Source organism: Somniosus microcephalus, chromosome 18 (assembly GCF_052327205.1).
Source record: "Somniosus microcephalus isolate GS21.2 chromosome 18, FLI_Smic_1.0, whole genome shotgun sequence".
NCBI classification, from domain to species: Eukaryota; Metazoa; Chordata; class Chondrichthyes; order Squaliformes; family Somniosidae; genus Somniosus; species Somniosus microcephalus.
In genome coordinates, this window is record NC_141004.1 from 13,582,349 (window position 1) to 13,604,366 (window position 22,018).

The 22,018-nt window shown below is 47.0% G+C and overlaps 1 protein-coding gene across 2 annotated transcripts in view; it reads left to right on the forward strand.

The window, feature by feature from the left end:
- The first annotated feature begins 3,954 nt into the window (after positions 1–3,954).
- nuak2 (NUAK family, SNF1-like kinase, 2) overlaps positions 3,955–22,018 on the forward strand; it is a 48,250-nt gene continuing 30,186 nt past the window's right edge. Inside the window, exons 1-2 of one of the 2 annotated variants that reach the window (XM_086011070.1) lie at positions 3,955–4,592; positions 5,609–5,942. In XM_086011070.1, the coding sequence (XP_085867196.1) occupies positions 5,679–5,942 (264 nt within the window). In that variant the 5' untranslated portion in view covers positions 3,955–4,592; positions 5,609–5,678. Of the gene's footprint in view, positions 4,593–5,366; positions 5,943–22,018 lie in introns of those variants that run through there. The other variant, XM_086011069.1, reaches the window with a different exon arrangement.

Below are 22,018 nucleotides of genomic sequence, written 5' to 3' on the forward strand. Positions count from 1 at the left end.
AGATCTTTTAACTTCCGCTCTTTGGAGTCTCGATTTAATGTCTCACCTGAAAGACGGCACCTCCGACAGTGCAGCGCTCCCTCAGTACTGCACCGAAGAGTCAGCCTGGATTATGTGCTGAAGTCTCTGGAGTGGGACTCATATCCTTCTGAAAACCACAGGCAAGAGTGCTGCCAGCTAAGGCAAGCTGACACCGCTAAGCAAAGGGATGTCAGCACTGGAGAATGCACTGCAAATGACCCTATATTGAGATAACGTACAGTGTTTATTGTATAGTATAGCAGTGCTAAAGATATGCCTTCCTGTCTAAGGAATTCCATTGGAGACTTTTCTGCTTTTGATTATGAGTTCATTGTTTTTCAGTGGTTATGTCACTGGTGATTAATCCCAGGCACCATGTCAGTCAAACAGACTCAGGAAAATAAAACAATGCCGAATTCCTGATGTCGCTACATACTGGAAGTCACACAGCCCCTTCTCATGGTCGCCCGATGTTGTCGCTCTGCCCATATTTGGGCAGTAAATCAATTTTGGGAGAAACCAACTTTTTTCAGATCCCAGTTGGTGCCTCACTGAGTCCTTTAGTGAAACAGAAAGTTCACAAAAACTACTAAATCTGCACCCTCCCCCCTCAACCCCCGGCCCTGAAGCTGCGGACCCTGTGTTAGGATATGGCTCCATGGGCCTCCTGTAAATCGGCCATAGAATCACACAATAGTACAGCACAAAGGGAGGCCATTCGGCCCATCGAGTCTGCGCCGGCTCTTTCGAAGAGCAATCCAGTTAGTCCCACTCCCCCGCTCTTCCCCCCATATCTCTGCAATTTTTTCTCCTTCAAGTATTTATCCAATTCCCTTTTGAAGGCTACTATTGAATCTGTATCCACCGCCCTATCAGGCAGCGCATTCCAAATCCTAACCACTCGTTGCGTAAAACATTTTTCCTCATGTCGCCTCTGGTTCTTTTGTCAATCACCTTAAATCTGTGCCCTCTGGTTATCAACCCTTCATCCGTTGTAAACAGCTTTCTTTATTTACTCTATCTAAATCCTAAACACCTCTATCAAATCTCCTCTTAGCCTTCTCTGCTCCAGGGAGAACAACCCCGGCTTCTCCAGTCTATCCACTGTATTCCCTCATTCCTGGAACCATTCTAGTAAATTTATGGCAGCACTATTTGACCATGGTGGGCAGCACAGTAGCGGTCCAATCCTCAACCGACAGCCAGACATGTTCTCTATCAGATAGTGATAAGGAGTGGCAACCCTCTGATTTTTGTCTTCTGTCTTTAGCCTAAGGGGTGCTGATGCCAATTGCAGCACTACCACCCCACCCCCCCCACCCCCCACTCCCCTCTTATGACCCTGGTTGAGATCACGTAACTCAGCACAGAACAAGGATCCAACCTACGATCTTTCTAGGAACATAAGAGCAGGAGGAGGCCATTTAATGAGATCCCGGCTGATCTGCGACCTAACTCCATCCACCCGCCTTTGCCCCACATCCCTTAATACCCTTGGTTAACAAAAATCTATCAATCTCAGATTTAAAATTAACAATTGAGCTCGCATCAATTGCCATTTGCGGAAGAGTTTTCCAAACTTTTACCACCCTTTGTGTGTAGAAGTGTTTCCTAATTTCACTTCTGTAAGGTCGGGCTCTAATTTTTAGACTCTGCCCCCTCGTCCTAGACTCCCCAACCAGCGGAAATAGTTTCTCTCTATCTACCCCATCAGTTCCCCTTAATATCTTGAAAACTTCAATCAAATCATAGAAACATAGAAACATAGAAGATAGGAGCAGGAGTAGGCCATTCGGCCCCTCGAGCCTGCTCTGCCATTTAATGAGATCATGGCTGATCATCCAAATTCAGTACCCTGTCCCTGCTTTCTCCCCATAGCCCTTGATCCCTTTAGCCTTAAGAAATATATCCAACTCCTTCTTGAATATATTTAATGAATTGGCCTCAACTGCCTTCTGTGGTACAGAATTCCACAGGTTCACCACTCTCTGGGTGAAGAAATTCCTCCTCATCTCAGTCCTAAATGGTTTACCCCCTTATCCTTAGTCTGTGACCCCTGGTTCTGGACTCCCCCGCCATCGGGAACATCCTTCCTGCAATTAGTCTGTCTAGTGCTGTTAGAATTTTATAAGTTTCAATGAGATCCCCTCTCATTCTTCTAAACTCTAGCGAATATAAGCCTAATTGACCCAATCTCTCCTCATACATCATTCCTGCCATCCCAGGTATCAGCCTGGTGAATCTTCGCTGCACTCTCTCCATGGCAAGAACATCCTTTCTCAGATAAGGTGACTAAAACTGCACACAATACTCAAGGTGTGGTCTCACCAAGGCCCTGTACAACTGCAGCAAGACATCCTTGCTCCTGTACTCAAATCCTCTCACTATGAAGGCCAACATACCATTTGCCTTCTTAACCGCCTGCTGCACCTGTATGCTAATCACCCCTTAGCCTTCTAAATTCTAGGGAATACAACCCTAGTTTGTGTAATCTCTCCTTGTACGTTAACCATTGAAGTCCGGGTATCTTTCTGGTAAACTTAGGATGCACTCCCTCCAAGGCCAATATATCCTTCCTAAGGTGTTCTGCTCTGCCTGGCCCACTTCCCCACCAGTGCATTTATCAATTGGACCACAGTTAAATGCTTAACAGAGTGGTAAGACAAGGCTTCGAAATTCTGTACAAGTTTAAATTAATTAGAACAGAAGGGGGCCATTCAGCCCCTCGAGCCCGTTCTGCCATTCAATTAAATCGCGGCTGATCTGTATCTTAACTCCATTTACCCACCTTTGCTTCATAGCTCTTGATACCCCTTACCTAACAAAAATGTAATCGATCTTGGCGTTGAAAATTTGAATTGATCCCCAAGCATCCACAGCCTTTTGGGGGGGGGGAATTCTGCATTTCCACTACCCTTTGGGTGAAAATGCGATTCCTGATTTCACTCACTATTCTCAGCCATTCTATCAGCTGGAGAGAGACAATCGTACACCCGCCCTTATGGCATTTTACCGCAGTGTCGCCTTAAGCGCCTAGGTGTGTACTTTGTTTTACCAACAACTAAATACATGGCAAAAAAATGGAAACTTCACAATTTGCCAAATAATAACAACAACAATAACTGCTGTCTGCTTCACCTGGTAATAGAATCAGTTCCTGCTCCTGACCGCTGTGCAATGACTCCTTCCGAAGAAAATGAGTGTGCCAGGACGTTGGGTCACCACTGCAGTGATGCCTCTACAGTCGAATGGCCGCTCGATGTTCTCGCCACTTTAAAAGTCTGAGATTTTCCACCGAGCTGCTGATTTAAAATACATTCAGTGTGTGCCCCCAGCTAAATCTATTACTAAAACCAGTGTCACTGTAGCATAGTTGGAGCACCCTCGCCTCTGGGTCAGAGACTTCAGCACACAATCTAGGCTGACGCTCCAGTGCAGTACTGTGGGAGTGCTGCACTGTCCGAGATGCTGTCTTTGGATGAGACGTTGAAACAGTCTGCTCTCTCAGGTGGACATAAAAGATGCCATGGCCCTATTTTGAAGAAGAGTAGGGGAGTATTTATGGTTAATCGTTATTGAGAAAATATAATTGTTTTTTTGGACTTTGTGCAGCCAGTCCTCCTGGGTTGGAATACTCACATCTCCTGACTGACCCAGACCACTGGCAATGCTCGAGGCACCTCCTAGTGGGCAGATCAAGATGTGCACTGACAGAGGCAGACAATCAGCCAGAGTCTCCTGCTCCTGATCACACCAGGCACGCCCAAGTGTAAGTGAGGACCAGGATCAGGCTCGACTGTGAGTGACATTTGACAATCATGCAAAAATGGCCACTTTGATATCCGGCGGCGGGGGGGGGCACCCATTGGCCCGTGCCCCAGCATTGGTCAGCCTCTTCCAGAGAGGAGGGGGCCATTTGAAGGGTCAAAGAAAGGGTTGCTCACTGATAAAGTTTCAGATACCAGGAATACTGCATCAAAACAGCTGCTGGTGAAGCTTTAAAATACTAAAGTAAGACCTGCATTTATGTAGCGCCTTTCACGACTACTGGACGTCCCAAAGCGCTTCACAGCCAATGAAGTACTGTATTTTTTGAAGTGTGTCACTGGTTGTAATGTATGAAACACGGCAGCCAATTTGTGCACAGCAAGCTCCCATATACAGCATTGTGATAATGACCAGATAATCTATTTTAGTGATGTTGGTTGAGGGATAAATATTGGCCAGGACACCGGGGAGAACTCCCCTGCTCTTCTTCAAAACAGGGCCATGGCATCTTTTATGTCAGCCTAGATTATGTGCTGAAGTCTCTGACCCAGAGGCGAGGGTGCTCCAACTATGCTACAGTGACACTGGTTTTAATAATAGATTTAGCTGGGGCCACACACTGAATGTATTTTAAATCAGCAGCTCGGTGGAAAATCTCAGACTTTTAAAGTGGCGAGAACATCGAGCGGCCATTCGACTGTAGAGGCATCACCGCAGTGGTGACCCAACGTCCTGGCGCACTCATTTTCTTCGGAAGGAGTTATTACACAGCGGTCAGGAGCAGGAACCGATTCTATTACCAGGTGATTGTGAGGTTTAATTACTAATTCATTCCAGGAAGTGCTCACTGTAAGCACGCGTTCCCAGCGGGGGCATTTTAGTTTCCGTATACACGCTTTCATGACGTCGCTTTCCACTTTTAGTTTTGCATTCTGTTCACATTATGCTGCAATTATATCCGACAATCCTGGTAAGTACCTTGCAAGGTGATGTATTACGGTAGCGTCTTCGACATGCATATTGATGCCAGTACTGATGAAAGGTCATCGACCTGAAACGTTAACTCTGCGACAGATGCTGTTTGACCTGCTGAGTGTTTTCAGCATGTTCTGTTTTTATTTCAGATTGCCAGCATCCACAGTATTTTGCTTTTGTAGTACTGTAACTCAGCCGTCCGTGTTCTGGAGTAGAGGGTTAAAGGGGGTGTTATAATTTGCCTGCGTAACTCTGGGCTAAGTGTGAGGGAGCGAAGGATATCTATATTTTCACTGCTGCTCTCTAACCTCCTGCTCCTACTCGCTCTCCAGCGGCCCCTATTGGCGAGTGTGCGCTTGGCGATGATGCCCCTAGCGGCCGAACAGCCAGTGGAGGCTTCCCTAATCTCAGTTCACAGTGAAGTCCTGTACATCAGCAAAGTAGACGGTGGGAGAGGGGGTGGGTAAGATAAATGGAGCATCTTTTCTTAAATATCAACAACTTTCATTGACAAAAAATAAATACAATTTGGGAAAGAGAAGGGAGCTGGGTGATTGCCAGTGATGACGAGGCAGAGAGGCGGGGCTATTGGCCCGGGACGTAGCAGGGGGGTGGGGTTAGGCTAATTAGGCGGCTGCTGAAGGGTCCACACGCGACTGGGATCTGGATTGTTGCAAGTGTTAGAGAGAGGGATACAGTGTATCAGAGAGAGGGATACATGTTACCTGGACCATGAGGGAATAGTATTAATGTTCTAAACATGTTACTTTACCACGAAGCTCTGATCTGCTAGAATTGCATCGTTTCTTTCTCTTTCCCCCTCCCTCCCCTCCTTCTCTTCCAGTCTCTCGATACTTTTCATCTCTCTTTCCACCCCTCCTCCTCTTCCCGATCTCCTCGCCTTCCTTTCTCTCATGGATCCTGCCTCTCCCTGTCTGAGCCGGGGCTCGGCACTGACCGCCCTGGGGGCCGCCTCTTGCCCGTCTGCAAGCGGCGGCAGGGAGCAGCATTCGCCGCTGGCCGCCCGCCCCTCCTCGCAAGCGGCCGAGATGAAGCGCCAGGCAGTGAAGAGACACCATCACAAGCACAACCTGAGACACCGCTACGAGTTCCGCGAGACCTTGGGGAAAGGCACTTACGGCAAAGTGAAAAAAGCGGTTGACAGATCCGGCCGAGAGGTGAGAATTACTGGAATGTGTGTGTTTAAAAAAAAAAAAATTGCATATCGTTTAAAATTGATCACAAATTAATATCTAGTTTTCTGCTGGAGGGGGAATTACTGCACAGAAGGCAGGTTTGGAGCGGGGGAGATGCTGGCGGCGTCTCCTGAGTGAAGCAGTCAATTTCAGCGAAACTGACTCGGTGTTAATTTCCCTGGAGCCCAGCGCCTTTAACTTAACTCGCGCGTCGCTTCATTTACGGCCCAGTGCTTCAGATCGGAGCCTCTCCAACCTGCCTAATCAGCGCTTCCACTCACAAAGCAACTCGGACACTTTGACAGATCTGGGACAGATATTTATTTGTAAAGCGCCAGACCCAGAATCTCAAAGGCTGCGGTACTCGTTTTCAATCCGTTCCGCCCAAGGAACTTGCTCCAATTTCTCTTTAAGTTTGTAAAAAGCTATATATATGTATGTGTGTGTGTGTGTGTGTGTGGTTTAAAAAAATATATATTGTTGATGTGGGAATGTGTTTCACAGGGAAATTCTTTCAAATCATCATGGAATTTTTTTATATTGCAGACCCAGTTAATTATTAATGCATTTAATATGGGTTAGATGATGGACTCGTTTTAATCAAGAATTAACAATCTGTCTGAGCACACCGTTTTGTTTCAATGATCTCCTGACATTATGTATCCGTGTTCAGATTTGTAACAACAGCGGATACCTGTGGCAAGGGTTATCGGCAGGGTGGCTGTTGGCGATGTCCAAATAAGCCCAATGTTGATCCGATGGATTTCCTGCACTTTTCCCAAGTGTCTGTCTGGGAATCATATTGCACAGTTCTGACCATTTCTAAGCAGGGCTGGTGTGTGACGGTGGCTGAATAGATCAAATGAGTTTTATTGCGCGGGGTTTCGAGCTGCACGCTGCTGGGCCTTGTCTGATCTTCTGTGCAACCTGCTCTCAGCCAGAGGTCCCTTTCCCCAGAGTGCAGCAATGACCCCAAGCGAAATGCTGGTCATCGCCTGACTGCCAATAGCTACAAAGTCCCATATTGATTCTCCCCTGATGCTGTCTTGTTATCAGGGACGGTCTGGTCATAAGGGAATTACCCATTTTATGGTTCTGTAGACATAATATTGGAACCCCCTTATTGCGTGGGACTCCCGAAGAGTCCTAAGCCGTGAAATGTGGAATTTCACCCCCCCCCCACCCCCCCAAAAAAAAGGCTGTGAATGCTTGGGTGGGTGGGTGGGTGCCGGGGGTCGATTAAAATGATCAAGACTGAAACTGATAGATTTTTGTTATCAGAAAGAATGACTTGCATTTATATGGCGCCTTACACGACCTCCGGAAACTTTACAGCCAATGAAGTACTTTTGACTATTCCAACGCACTCCTGGCTGGCCTCCCACGCTCTACCCTGCATAAACTTGAGGTCATCCAAATCTCGGCTGCCCTTGTCCTAACTCGCACCAAGTCCTGTTCGCCCATCACCCCTGTGCTCGCTGGCCTACATTGGCTCCTGGTTAAGCAACGCCTCGATTTCAAAATCCTCATCCTTGTTTTCAAATCCCTCCATGGCCTCGCCCCTACCCTATCTCTGTAATCTCCTCCAGCTCCACAACCCCCCGAGATATCTGCGCTCCTCTAATTCTTCCCTCTTGAGCATCCCTGATTATAATCGCTCCACCATTGGCGGCCGTGCCTTCTGTTGCCTGGGCCCTAAGCTCTGGAATTCCCTCCCTAAACCTCTCCGCCTCGCTACCTCTCTTTCCTCCTTTAAGATGCTCCTTAAAACCTACCTCTGTGACCAAGTTTTAGGTCACTTGCCCTAATTTCTCCTTATGTGGCTCGGTGTCAACTTTTGTTTGATAACACTCCTGTGCAGCACCGTGGGACATTTTACTACGTTAAAGGTGTTATATAAATACAAGTTGTTGTTGTTGTAGTGTAGTCACTGTTGTAATGTAGGAAACTCAGCAGCCAATTTGTGCACAGCAAGCTCCCACAAACGGCAGTGTGATAATGACCAGATCATCTGTTTTGTTATGTTAATTGAGGGATAAATATTGGGCAAGGGTATTGAGGTACAGATCGACCATGATCTAATTCTGCACCATCAGCCTATGATTTTCCAACCCTTTAAATATGAGGCCAGAGAGCCTCAGGCCGGTGGATACAGAAGTGGAAATCCCCGGCAACTGCGTCTACGGGTGGGGGGGGTGTGAGGCCCTTGAATCAGACACAAGCCCCCTCCCAAGGCTAATATAAAAGCCGCTGCAGATTCTGTCTGCGTCTGGACAGGGCATTTTGAGCTGTCCTAGAATCATAGACTGATACAGCACAGAAGGAGGCCATTCGGCCCGTCGTGCCTGTGTTGGCCAATTACTCCCACTCCCCTGCCCTTGCCCCATACCCTGAAAATCTTTCCCCTTCAAGTATTTATCCAATTCCCTTTTGAAGGTTATTATTGAATCTGCTTCCACCACCCTTTCAGGAAGTGAATTCCAGATCATAACTCGCTACATTAAAAATTTTTTATCTTCATCTCCCCTCTGGTTCTTTTGCCAGTTACCTTAAATCTGTGACCTCTAATTACATTAGGGTGAAGTAATGGCGGTCACAAGTCTGACTCTGGTGATGAGAGCAATCTTAGGCAATGAATTGAGGATAACACATAAATATATTGATACATTAAAACATACTGGAGAAGTCTGATTTTATTCTTTTCACTGTATTGGTAGCATAGGAGCGATTCTCTAATCTGGCGCTCCCGCCTGTAGGGATTACATGTTGGAAAATCATGGATTCATAGCATGTTTCACCCATTAATTTTAATTGACAGAAAATCATGTGTATCCATGGTTTCACAAGACTTGCTTCGAATTGAGCTCTGTTGTACTGTGATATTCGAATCTGTGTAGCAAAGACTGAAAGTGGGTAACAAGGTCTGGTGTGTTGAGATGACATTTATATTGGAGCCTTTGCTTCATTTTTGACTCTGATCATAAATATTTTATCTTTTAAGAATCTGTACTGCAGAATCTGTACTGCACAATCTGTCAATCATGCCAATTCCTGACTCACAGTCCCCTACTCGTCAGTTATAGCCTACCTCCCCATGCTAAACATTTTTCCAACTTTCCAAAGACTGCTTATTTTGTTTCTAAGCCACAGAAAGTTGATTTTACACCCACTCAGCTGGTTCTGTGCTGCCACTTTCCCTCTTTCCTACTCCCTCTCCTCTCCCAATTTTCCCCTCCCAATTTTCCTCCCTACACGACCCTGGCTCTTGCTGGGGTCCGGCTCCACAGGATTGGGCACCTGCTGCCAGTAGCTCACGCGATGAGTAATTATTCAAGTGTGAGTCAAGGTGATGAGGTTGAGTGAGCTATTCTGCCACATGGACCATCATGATCCAAAGTGGGGTCCTCTTCCTATGTACAAACGCCCACGTGCCTTCTAAAACTTGGATATGCACTTGAAGTGCTGTAACCTACAAGGCTACAGACCAAGAGCTGGAAAGTGGGGTTAGGCTGGCACAGACACGATGGGCTGAATGGCCTCCTTCTGTTCCGTAAATTTGTATGATTCTATGATTCAACACACAGTGGTCAGGAGTGGCAGCCCGCCCAGGAGCACTAAGGCCCGTTGAATTTCACTTACAACCACTTGCCTCTGATTCACCAAGTCAATGTAGAGCAGCACTATCGGGATACTTGGAACAGGGGAGCCTGGGTTATTCAAAGCAAATTCAATATTTTGGCCAATCTTTGGAACTGAATCTCTTGCAAAAGTGGCTCATGGATGAGTGGTCACTTTGGCTGGACTTATTTAATTGGTCATCACCGCATTGCTGTTTGTGGGAGCTTGCTGTGTGCAAATTGGCTGCTGCGTTTCCTACATTACAACAGTGACTCCACTTCACAAGTACTTCATTGGCTGTAAAGCACTTTGGGACGATCTGAGGTCGTGAAAGGTGTTGTAGAAATACAAATCTTTTATAAAAAATAAAATAGTAACTTAATGCTGGGGATCGGTGCATGTTTAGCTCGGTACCTGGGCTGTGTACTTCGAGAAAAAATTGCTCATTGCATCTAATGGGATTGGACTTTCTCAAAAGGGCTGACCCTGCCCCCTTGTCCTTCGAAATAAATGCTTTCAGGAGGATGAAATGACAGTCTGACACGCGGAGTGATGATTGGAGTCAAGCTATTGAACTTATTAGCAGTGAACATGCACCTGATCTACAGCACAAACGCTAATATAAACAGTGCAGACTTAATTTGGGATTCAAGATTGTTTTCTCAGTGATAACATCAGAGCAAACAATCTTGAATCTCAAAATTCACGCTGTTTAAACAGTTTAAAAATAAACCGAACTGCAATCAAGCTTTATGCTCGCAGAGGTTCAGGTCGCTTTTGAATTTAGCAATAGCAGACTTTCGATTGAATGCCCAGTTTCATTATAAAGCCATTACTGTACATTGGCATTTCACCCAGAGTTGGGTATGGACAGGACAATCTGTCGTTGCCAGTTATGGTCTGCTGACTGAGCACCGAGTGAGTGAGTGAGTGTGTGTGTGTGTGTGTGTGTGTGTGTGTGTGTGTGTGTGTGTGTGTGTGTGTGTGTGTGTGTGTGTGTGTGTGTGTGTTTAGAGAGACAGACAGATATTGAAAGGGATCCTTGCCAAATATTCAACAACAAAAAAATCTTGCTTCAAAAGAGTTTTCTTTTTTTAATTATTCATTCTCGGGGTGTGGGCGTCGCTGGCAAGGCCAGCTTTTATTGTCAATCCCTAGCTACCCATGAGAAGGTGGTGGTGAGCCGCCGCCTTGAACCGCTGCAGTCCGTGTGGTGAAGGTACTCGCACGGTGCTGTTGGGTAGCATTGTGGTTATGTTACTAGACTAGTAATCCAGAGGCCTGGACTAACGATCCGGAGACATGAGTTCAGATCCCACCACGGCAGCTGGGGAATTTAAATTCAGTTAATTAAATAAATCTGGAATAAAAAGCGAGTATCAGTAATGGTGACCATGAAACTATCGGATTGTCGTTAAAAACCCATCTAGTTCATTAATGTCCTCAGGGAAGGAAATCTGCCGTCCTTACCCGGTCTGGATTATATGTGACTCCAGACCCACAGCAATGTGGTTGACTCTTAACTGAGGCTGTTTCAGAGGGCAGTTATCTCTCGGGCAATTAGGGATGGGCAATAAATGCCGGCCTTGCCAGCGATGCCCACATCCCGTCAATGAATAATAAACAAAAGTTCCAGGATTTTGACCCAGCGACAATGAAGGAACGGCGATATAGTTTAAGTCGGAATGGGTTATTGTAGGTTCCCATGGGTGTGTAGTTGAACATTACCCCTCCCCCAACATAGTGGTTCTTTAAGCAACAATTTTCCACTCCTCCTAGTTTATAAATTAAAAAAATATATATATTTATTCCATGAAGATTCTGCATTAAGAGTGAAGAAGCCTTTTCCTTGAATTCTTATTATCATGGTTTTAGAAATTTTAGAGATTTAATATTATTACAATTTCATCAGACGGTGGAAATTCTTGCTCTAGTTCAGAGAAATGCAGTGGCCAGGCAGTCCTCAGTGGCTCATTGTCCTCGTTCGCGAGACGAGCTGCCCCTCAGCACTGTGTCAGCTGGCCTGTGTGATCGCACTAGCTCTTGCAACAGTGCTCTCATTGAGCTGGAGCCCTGGGTGAGATTATTCCAACAGGTGCAGCTGTGTGAAAACCAGCCTGTTCATTAAACATGTAAGACGTTTCTCAAAGAGCAGACGCTGGGTAAACGTGCTGATTAACTCCGCGCTCGCTGTGTTTCTGAAACCTGCTTTCACTTTGGAGAAAGTGCTATTACAGGGAAAGGACAATTAAGATGCATTCGTAATGCTGTAAACTGACCCAGCAATCATGGAGATAGTGACAGGAGAGGGGGATAGTGCAGTGATCTTTGCTAGTTTACTATTCCTTTTCCCCTCCCCACTCCCAGATTTCTATCAGAAGTAGAATTTTTTTGTTCAATTTCATATAGAAATTACCGCCCCCCCTCCTCAGATTTCTGATTTTTGTTATTTACAGAAACTTGTACTTTATTTTCTAATGGGGAATCTGAGGTTCGGAACCTAGCTCCATTGTTTAGGACCCTACCAAGTTTGAAAAGAGTAAGAAGACAAGAGAAATCTAGAAGTAATGATGGGGTGACGCCAAGCTTTGAAATTTCTAAGCCTATAGATTGTAGAAGGAAGGCAAAGAAAGAAAGACTTGCATTTATATAGTGCCTTTCATGACCACCGGATGTCCCAAAGCGCTTTACAGCCAATGAGGTACTTTTGAAGTGCAGTCACTGATGTAATGGCCAGGATACCGGGGAGAACTTCCTTACTCTTCGAAATAGTGCCGTGGGATCTTTTATGTCCACTTGGGGGCCTTGGTTTAACGTCTCATCCGAAAGGCAGCACCTCCGACAGTGCAGCGCACCCTCAGCACTGCACTGGGAGTGTCGGCCTAGATTTTTGTGCTCAAGTCTCTGGAGTGGGCCTTGAACCCACAACCTTCTGACTCTCAGAGGTGAGAGTGCTACCCACTGAGCCATGGCTGACGAGAGAAATCTAGGAGTAATGATTGGGGCGACGCTAAACGTTGAGATTTCTAAGCCTATCGATTGTAAAAGGAAGGTAAAACCGAGGGCGGACTGTGGTATTACATGTAAGGCATCTACACTTGTCTCGCGATGGCCTATAGACAGCCAATATCCCTTATCAGGAGAATTAGGAATGTAGGAATTGCTGGACGATAAAAGACCCAAGGTCCATCTAGTTCGTCTTCTACCATCCTGGTAGTCGCACAGTACAACGATAATGGAGTTGTTGACTAATCACTGCAATCAATCTCTATCAATGTGTCTACAACAGACCCAGACATGAGGCGAGGAAACCCCCCAGTGGTGGAGAGCTTTGGGAACCAGAGGCCCTGAGTCACCCGTTCCTCCCCAGCTCGTCACACTCGCCACACATCCGGTCTCAGATTGTCCATATAATATATCTTGTGTAAACTTACTAACCGGTATACAGAATCCCTGATGTGAGGCAGACGATGGTGCAACAGCTGTACAGTTCTGCGCAAAGTGTTATCGGAAAGTTACAGATCACTTCTTTTGGTCCTTGCGGTCCAATCTGCGCTCACCCTCCTGATGGACTCGCACACCAAACCGTGCGGAGCTTAAGAGCAACTGCCACGGTGCGGGAGCTTGGAGCTTGGAGCACGGCGCACTACAGTAGACCGGAATCGTGTTGTAACTGGGACTGAAACTGGCAGATACCATCCTGGGAGAGACTTTCTCTCCAGAAACACCTCTTCACTCAAAGGGTAGTGGGAATCTGGGACTCTCTTCCCCAAAAAGTTGTTGAGGCTGGGGAGGGGGGAGTCAGCTACAAATTTCAAAACCGAGATTGATAGTTTTTTCTTAGGCAAGTGTATTAAGGGATATGGCACCAAGCCCGGTAAGTGGAGTTAAGATGCAGATCAGCCGTGATCTAATTGAATGACGGAGCAGGATCGAGGGGCTGAATGGCCTCCTCCTGTTCCAATGTAAGCCATCCACTAGCTCCTGATTTCATTGCATGGCACCTGAAAAATTCATGGGGTTGACCAAGCGAAACAATACCTCCCGTGTTCGTTTCTTCCAAGTTCTATTTTTGCTGTGGATTGGGAGACGCTGCCCTTTGATATCGTGTGCAAATAAAAACTGACGGGAACTGCATCGTAAAAGGCTGTACAAGCACAGGATGCAGGACCGAAATGTGATATCTGCAAATAAATGGCACGCAATAAAACGGCTTTCATGTGATTACAGTTAATCTGTTGCTGAGCTGCCCTCAGAGTAAAGAGAGCGAGCAATGAATTGGATGGTAAAGGTGTGGGGACACAGCTGTCTTCCTCTGTTTTATGCTCTCTTCCTGGGGATTGATGCTTGTCCCAGTGCAGTTCCAAGTGGGCCGTCTCCCAGCAACTTGCTCAGGTGCCTATTCTTCAGGTGTGGGCTATTTGGCCATGGTGGAGGGTGGGGGGCATCACAGCCAGGACCGATCCGGTTCTTGCCTGCAATTTGAACAGAGGTTGCTGCACCTCATTCAGGAGTGGGAGCCCTGACTGATTTATTGTGTTTTCCCCCATCCCTCCCTCTCTAGCCAAGGGAATATTGAGCTTCCTAACCACTCTCTCCTTAAGGGGGAGAGCTTGAACCGAAGAGCGGCCTGATCTGAGATGGTTCGGTATCATGGCAGAAGGTGCAATCAGACCCACTGGCGTCTGCAGGTTTAGAGGCTGACCTTGGGTAAAGTTCACCTGGTTAGATTGGCAGCAGTGTAGAGCGAGTCTACCGACTGGCTGTGGCTCGGTGGGTAGCATGCTCTCTCTCGCCTCTAGCTCAGAAGGTTGTGGTTTCAAGTCCCACTCCAGAGACTTGAGCACAAAAATCCAGACTGACACTCCCAGCGCAGTGCTGAGGGCGTGCTGCACTGTCGGAGGTGCCGTCTTTCATAGGAGATGTTAAACCCCATCTGCGCACTCTCAGGTGGATATAAAAGATCCCATGGCACTATTTTGAAGAAGAGCAGGGGAGTTCTCTCTGGTGTCCTGGCCAATACTTATCCCTCAATCAACATCACTAAAACAGATTATCCGGTCATTATCACATTGCTGTTTGTGGGAGCTTACTGTGCACTAATTGGCTGCTGCGTTTCCTACATTACAACAGTGACTACACTTCGAAAGTACTTCATTGGCTGTAAAGCGCTTTGGGATGTCCTGAGGTCGTGAATGGCGCTATATAAATGCAAGTCTTTTGACTGTTAACTGTGGACTGCAGGAGAGCTGCCAAATATCATTTCACAACCGTCAATAATATAATTGCACCTCATTGGAACCCTGTTATACAATGACAGTATAACTATATAAGACCTTGAATGGCTGTTCCAGTGAGATAAGCGGTTCCAATTCATGTGGAATTATGGCGCAGTTAGCCGATAAGAGGCTTGTCCTATTCGGTCGATCAGTGAAGTTCTGGCAGGGTGGGAGAGAGAGAGAGAAAGAATTGGTGGCGGGGGTTGGGTTGGGGGATGAGAGTGAGAGTGTGACTGTGCCAACTGGTGATCACCAGCTCCGTCCTGTAGACTGAGAATTTTGACTTGTTCAGTTAAAGAAAAAGAAACTAATGCAAGCACCAGAGCTGGTGGAGAGCAGCCTCATCCAGACGGACACATCCAGCAGCGTTGGCCTATCGATTATCCACTCCCCACCTTATAGACTCCTCCCTAGCCTCGGAAGAGGAGTTGGACTGGCACCCTCCTGGAAGAAGCTGGCCTCGGGGGGGCCTTTAACTCCCCAGTCAAGAAGGTTCAGGTACTTTTGGGGGGGAAAATGAGCTACATTGGTTCCAGCGGCAACTCCCAATAAGGACTGCAGTCTCTCAAAGTGGTCACCAGTGATTGCTGGGAGCATGGAAAGACTTTGGTGAGCTTGTACTGGGAACCAATGGCCAATCAGAGATCGCCCATATTGTAAAGCATGTCCCAATCATGCTGATTCAACAAGACATTGGATGGCTCTGAATTTGAAGCTCTCTCTGCAAAGGACAGAGTGTAGGGAATGGCATCTGGCAGTCGGAGTCAAGGGAATAATCCCAGTGAATGAAAGTTGGTCAAGGTCTTGTCCTGCACTACTGAAACTCATGTCCTAGTGGGCTGATAAAAGAGCAGGAATGAGGGTGTTTGTGGAGATTACGGTAGATGTGATCATCCAATCCCCGCCACCCCCCCCCCCCCCCCAGATCGAGGAGGGTAGTATAGGTGCAGGGAGATAACTTGGTATAAGAGTAAGGGGGGAACATTTTATTATAAGTGATACATTTATTTTTGTTCACAGTAGGAAAGTCCAACACTGATACATCAACTGATGCATAATTCAGGATAGCACTCATGACGGTGAAATGGAAAATGTCACTGTGATGCATTAAGCAGTGTTCCTCTACAGTTAAAAGAAAGACTTGCATTTCTATAGCGCCTTTCATGACCTCAGGATGTCCCAAAGCGCTTTACAGCTAATGAAATACTTTTGAAGTGTAGTCACTGTTGTAATGTGGGAAACACGGCAGTCAATTGCACACAGCAAGCTCCCACAAACAGCAATTTGATGATGACCAGATAATCTGTTTTTGTTATGTTGATTTGAGGGATAAATATTACCTAGGACACCGGGGATAACTCCCATATCATCTTCGAAATAGTGCCACGGGATCTTTTACCTCCATCAGAGGGCAGACGGGGCCTCGGTTTAATGTCTCATCCGAAAGACGGCACCTCCGACAGTGCAGCACTCCCTCAGTACTGCAGTGGAGTGTCGGCCTAGAAGTTTTTTTTGCACTCATGTCTCTGGAGTGGGACTTGAACCCACAACCTTCTGACTCGGAGGCGAGAGTGCTACCCACTGAGCCATGGCTGACACTGAGTTAGGGCAAAGATACATTGTGTCATCCAATCGTGACTTGGTATATGGAACCAAGGTGTGTAGATGGAGTTAAGATACAGATCAGTCAGGATCTCATTGAATGGTGGAACAGGTTGAGGGGCTGAATGGCCTCCTCCTGTCCGGCACTGACCAGTGTCCTGGTACACTAGTCTGAGGTGGTCACTACCTAACAGTGCAGGAGTCGGGACAGGGGGGAGCGGCATATATATTCATTTATACTTGCATTAATTATTTACATAAGATAAATGCTGCGGTTAAAATTACGGGAAATTGCCCTCCTGCCTGTCGGTTTGAGTCTCGCCTGTTTTATTTGGCCAGTTTGTGCAGGTCAGTTTCGAATGTTGTCTATTTGTTCAAGGTGGGGCATGGTTGAATCCGGCAGTCATACACTCGAGCAGACACGGAGCAGGAGGAGAGGTAAATCATCAATTCGGTTCTGTTTTCCCCTGCTAGCCCTTGCCCAATAGAAAATGTTTTGGGTTTTGAAATACTGAAACCAGCAAATCAACTTGTCCTCTTGCATAACACACCTATTTTAAAAGAAAACAGGCTGGAGCAAGAGAACTTTAACCGCCCTGCCAGTGCACAGTGCCTTTTTCTGGCTCGCTCCTATTGTTTTTGTCCCGTCACTTTTTTTTTTAAGTGTTCCTTAAAGGGGTGGAGTAGCCTCACTCTGGGTTCGGGAAGACCCACGGCAGTGTAACATGGGACACAGTATAATTGCTGCATGAAAGCTTGTGTTACAGCAGATTCTTTATCACCTGCAATGCTAACATTTGCAACACGCTTCAGATTTTTATCTGTCAATTTTTTTCTTAAAGGAGCATGCAGTCCTTGATGAGGGATATAATTTTTTTGCAGTCCTCTACTTGGTCATGCCCCTTTAAAAGCTTTTCTTGTAATGTATTTACTGAATACTTTGTAAATCCTGCCCACTTTCTTCTTCCCTTCTTTTCTCCCCCCACCACCCCACAAACCTCCTGGTGTATTGTGCCCAGAGTGTGATCTTTAATCGTACTGTTAGTTAATTCAGTGCAAAAATAAAAACAAATCAGCAGTCTGCTACGCCTTTCTCCTTCAGGCTTGGGAGCGTCACAGTTCTGTTAATCTGAGCGTATCAGCCAGTGGCTCAATTGGTAGCGCGCTCGCCTCTGAGTCAGGAGGCTATGGGTGCAAGCCCTACTTCAGAGACTCGCGCACAGAATCTAAGCCGACGCGCTCTTTCCTGCTCTGGCGGAGGTGCCGTCTTTCGGATGAAGACGTTAAGCCGAGGACCCGTCCGCCCTCTCGGGTGGGCGAAAAGTGCCGCGGGATCAATTTTTCGAAGAAGTGGGAGGGGGCTGTTCTCCCCGGTGTCCCGGGGCAATTATTTATCCCTCAACCAACATCAAAAAAGACCCAGATTATCCGGTCATTATCACATTGCTGTTTGTGGGAGCTTGCTGTGCGCAAATTGGCTGCTGCGTTTCCCACATTACAGCAGTGACTACACTTCAAAAAGTGCTTCATTGGCTGTAAAGCGCTTTGAGACGTCCGGTGGTTGTGAAAGGCGCTATATAAATGCAAGTCTTTCCTTTATATGTAGGCTCCGATGAATTCCCATCAGAATTACTTTTAAGGTTGCAATCGGAGAAGCTCCGGGCCAACTGAGCATTCCACACGCCTCTATTCCCCTATCCCTTTTATTATGCATTCTGCTCGAATCTGTGCCCTGCTCTTGGGCTGGCACAGCTAAGTTGCAACAACATGCCTCCCTATCGCACTCCCCGGGTGCAGGAAGATGTCTCGGAGTGCTTTACGATGAGAAGGAGGAAGAGGAGGAGGAGGAGGAAGAGGAGGAGGAGGAGGAGGAGGAAGAGGATATGATGGACAACGGACTCGGGCAGACTGGAGGAGAACGGAGGCTGGGCCAGGAAACTGATGACCGGGGGCGGTCGTTTCTGAAAGCCAAGAGGGAAAGTGGTAAAGGAAGGAAGTTCCAGGGAGCAGGAATGTGACGGATGAGCGAGCTGCCAGCAAGGGAAGGGTGAGGGGAAGTCCAGGGTCCGAGGCTGCAAAGCAGGAGATCACCTAGGTGGAACGTCAGTGAGCGTGTACAGAATCGAACTGCACGGAAGGAGGCCATTCGGGCTGTCGTGCCTGTGCTGGCTCTTTAGAAAGAACAGTGCGATTTAGCCCCACACCCCAGCCTTCCCCCACCCCCCCCCCCCCCCCCAATGACACATCGAGTATTGTGTGCAGTTTTGGTCACCTTATCTGAGGAAGGCTGTTCTTGCCATGGAGGGAGTGCAGCGAAGATTCACCAGACTGATACCTGGGATGGCAGGAATGACGTATGAGGAGAGATTGGGTCGATTGGGCTTATACTCGCTGGAGTTTAGAAGAATGAGAGGGGATCTCATTGAAACTTATAAAATTCTAACAGGACTAGACAGACTAGATGCAGGAAGGATGTTCCCGATGGTCGGGGAGTCCAGAACCAGGGGTCACAGTCTAAGGATAAGGGGTAAGCCATTTAGGACAGAGATGAGGAGGAATTTCTTCAGCCAGAGAGTGGTGAACCTGTGGAATTCTCAACCACAGAAGGCAGTGTAGGCCAATTCATTAAATATATTCAATAGGGAGTTCGATATATTTCGTAAGGCTAAAGGGATCAAGGGATATGGGGAGAAGGCAGGGACAGGGTACTGAATTTGGATGATCAGCCATGATCTCATTGAATGGCAGAGCAGGCTCGAGGGGCCGAATGGTCTACTCCTGCTCCTATCTTCTATGTTTTTATGGCCCCCCTGCATTCCATTTACACAAAGTTCTTGGGAGCCACATGCAATGTAATGAGGTGTCATCTTTTTGCAAACTCTCCTTTGTTCAGTGGTTCTTTTTAATAAGTAACAAGGCTACACATCACTGCACAAATTCATTCCCCCCCCCCCCCCCCCCCGCAAAGTTCGGGCAGATTCTTTGAAATCTACTTGTCTGAGCAAGCAGACGGGTCAGCTGCTGTTCAGCCTGAACTCCGCAGCACACCCGCCCCTCTCTCCCTGCGCCTTGGCCAGTAATGCTCTCCCCCTTCATCACACATCACACACTCTCTCACACCACCTGAATCAGAGTGCTCTCTGCGGGATGGTTACTGATGACGCACACCGTCTCCCGCAGAGAGCTGCTAAGCGGTGGCATTTTTCTCTGTTTTGTTTTGGTTTTAAAAAAAAAATCAGCTTTAGAGATAAAAGGCGAATGTTTGGCCCAGCCTGGGTCAGCTTTTGTGCTCTCACATGAGGGTCCGCTCCCCAACGGGAAAGGGGGGGGGGCGGTGGTGGAATACGGTATGGTAGCATCGTGGTCGTGTTACTGGGCTAGTAATCCAGAGGCCTGGACTAATGATCCAGAGACGTGAGTTCAAATCCCACCCCGGCAGCTGGGGAATTTAAATTCAGTTAATTAAATCAATCTTGAATAAAAAGCTAGTATCAGTAATGGTGACCATAAAGAAAGACTTGCATTTCTATAGCGCCTTTCACGACCACCGGACGTCTCAAAGCGCTTTACAGCCAATGAAGTACTTTTTTGGAGTGCAGTCACTGTTGTAATGTGGGAAACGCAGCAGACAATTTGCGCACAGCAATGTTATAATGACCAGATAATCTGTTTTTGTTATGTTGGTTGAGGGAGAAATATTGGCCCCAGGACACCGGGGAGAGCTCCCCTGCTCTTCTTCAAAATAGTGCCTTGGGATCTTTTACATCCACCTGAGAGAGCAGACGGGGCCTCGGTTTAACGTCTCATCCAAAAGACGGCACCTTTGACAGTGCAGCACTCCCTCAGTACTGCACTGGGAGTGTCAGCCGAGATTTATGTGCTCTAGTCCCTTATTTTTGTTAAGTAAGGGATATGGAACCTCCTTCCCCAGCCCCCCTCATTCACACTGCCCTTTGAGCAGACAGTCCAGCTCCCAATCCACCATTCAGTCCCCTAAGTGCGAACGAGTTCCCACTACTCCGAGCTGACAGGTGACCTTTTCAGTTCTTCTGAACCAAGTCCCATTCACCCATCACCCCCTGTGCTCGCTGACCTACATTAGGTTTTTAAAGTTCTCATCCTTGTTTTCAAATCCCTCCACAGCCTCGCCACTCCCTAACCTCCTCCAGCCCTGAAACCCTCCGAGATCTCGGAGCTCCTCTAATTCTGGCCTCTTGCACAGCCCAGATTATAATCGTTGTGGCCGTGCCTTCAGCTGCCTAGGCCCTAAACTCTGGAATTCCCTCCCCTAAATCTTCACTTCTCCGCCTCTCTCTTCCTCCTCCTTTTTAAGAGGCTCCTTAAAACCTACCTCTTTGACCAAGCTTTCGGTCACCTGTCCTAATATCTCCTTATGTGGCTGGGTACCCGATTTTATCTAATAATGTTCCTGCGCAGCACCTTGGGACATTTTGCTACGTTAAAGGCGCCATATAAATGCACGTTGTTGTTCCGCCATTGAAGAAAGTCACACGTCAGTCATTTGGCTGCACACAGACTAACTGCCGGATCTGTGTCTGTTTACATTGAAACTTTTCAAACGCAAACAACCCCAGCTGACTGGCTCCGTGTAAAAGGGCGTCACGGGTTTGCTCGTTCTTTGATGGGCATTCCAAATGCTATCGTCCTTCTGTTGTCAGGGTGACCGGGATCAATAGCATTGAATTAGTTTTTTTTAGTGTGTGTGTGTTTTCGGGATCGTTGGAGACCCAGGTCCTTTCCCAGGAGACTTGTTTCAGTTCTGCAAGAATCCCAGCCCTGAGTTTCTGCCCCGATAAGCTCCAATAAAAAGGTTTGCATAATAGCCCATGACCTCAGACAGATGCGGAGACGCCTTTGCAGTAACAGCCCTGACAAGCTGTCAGTTCGGGTCGAATGCAGAGAGCTCAGTTTAAAAAAAATGTAACTGTGAAAGCAAAGGGGCAGGAAACCCTCCGTATTCAGTGTCCTTGGATTTGTGACATGCACCAGTTTATATACCTGTAGTCTTAGCAGAGTGCTGCTTTGTAATGTTTTACATCCTTCTCTTATTAATGAGGAACATTGGTACTCAAAAGCTCCCAGTGTGAAAGACTCGAGACATCCCAAAGCGCTTTACAGCCAATTAAGGACTCTTCTTTTGGAAGTGCAGTCGCTGTTGTAATGTAGGAAACGTGGCAGCCAATTTGCGCACAGCAAGCTCCCACAAACTGCAATGTTATAATGAACAGATCATCTGTTTTAGTCGGGGAGAATGCCCATGCTCATCTTTGAAATAGTGCCCTGTGGGATCTTTTACGTTCACCTGAGAGGGCAGACGGAACTTTGGTTTAATGTTTCCTCTGAAAGACGGCACCCCCGACAGTGCAGCACTCCCTCAGTACTGTGTGACTCTTTACTTGGTTGCAGTCTGGTTTGGGTGCTGTGTAAAGCTGGGAAAAGTTGCACAGTTCGGGCACTCTGCCACACAAAATACCCCCACTTAATTGTGTTTTTTACAGCGGTCGAGATATGGAATGATTTTATAAATTAATCGGTTGT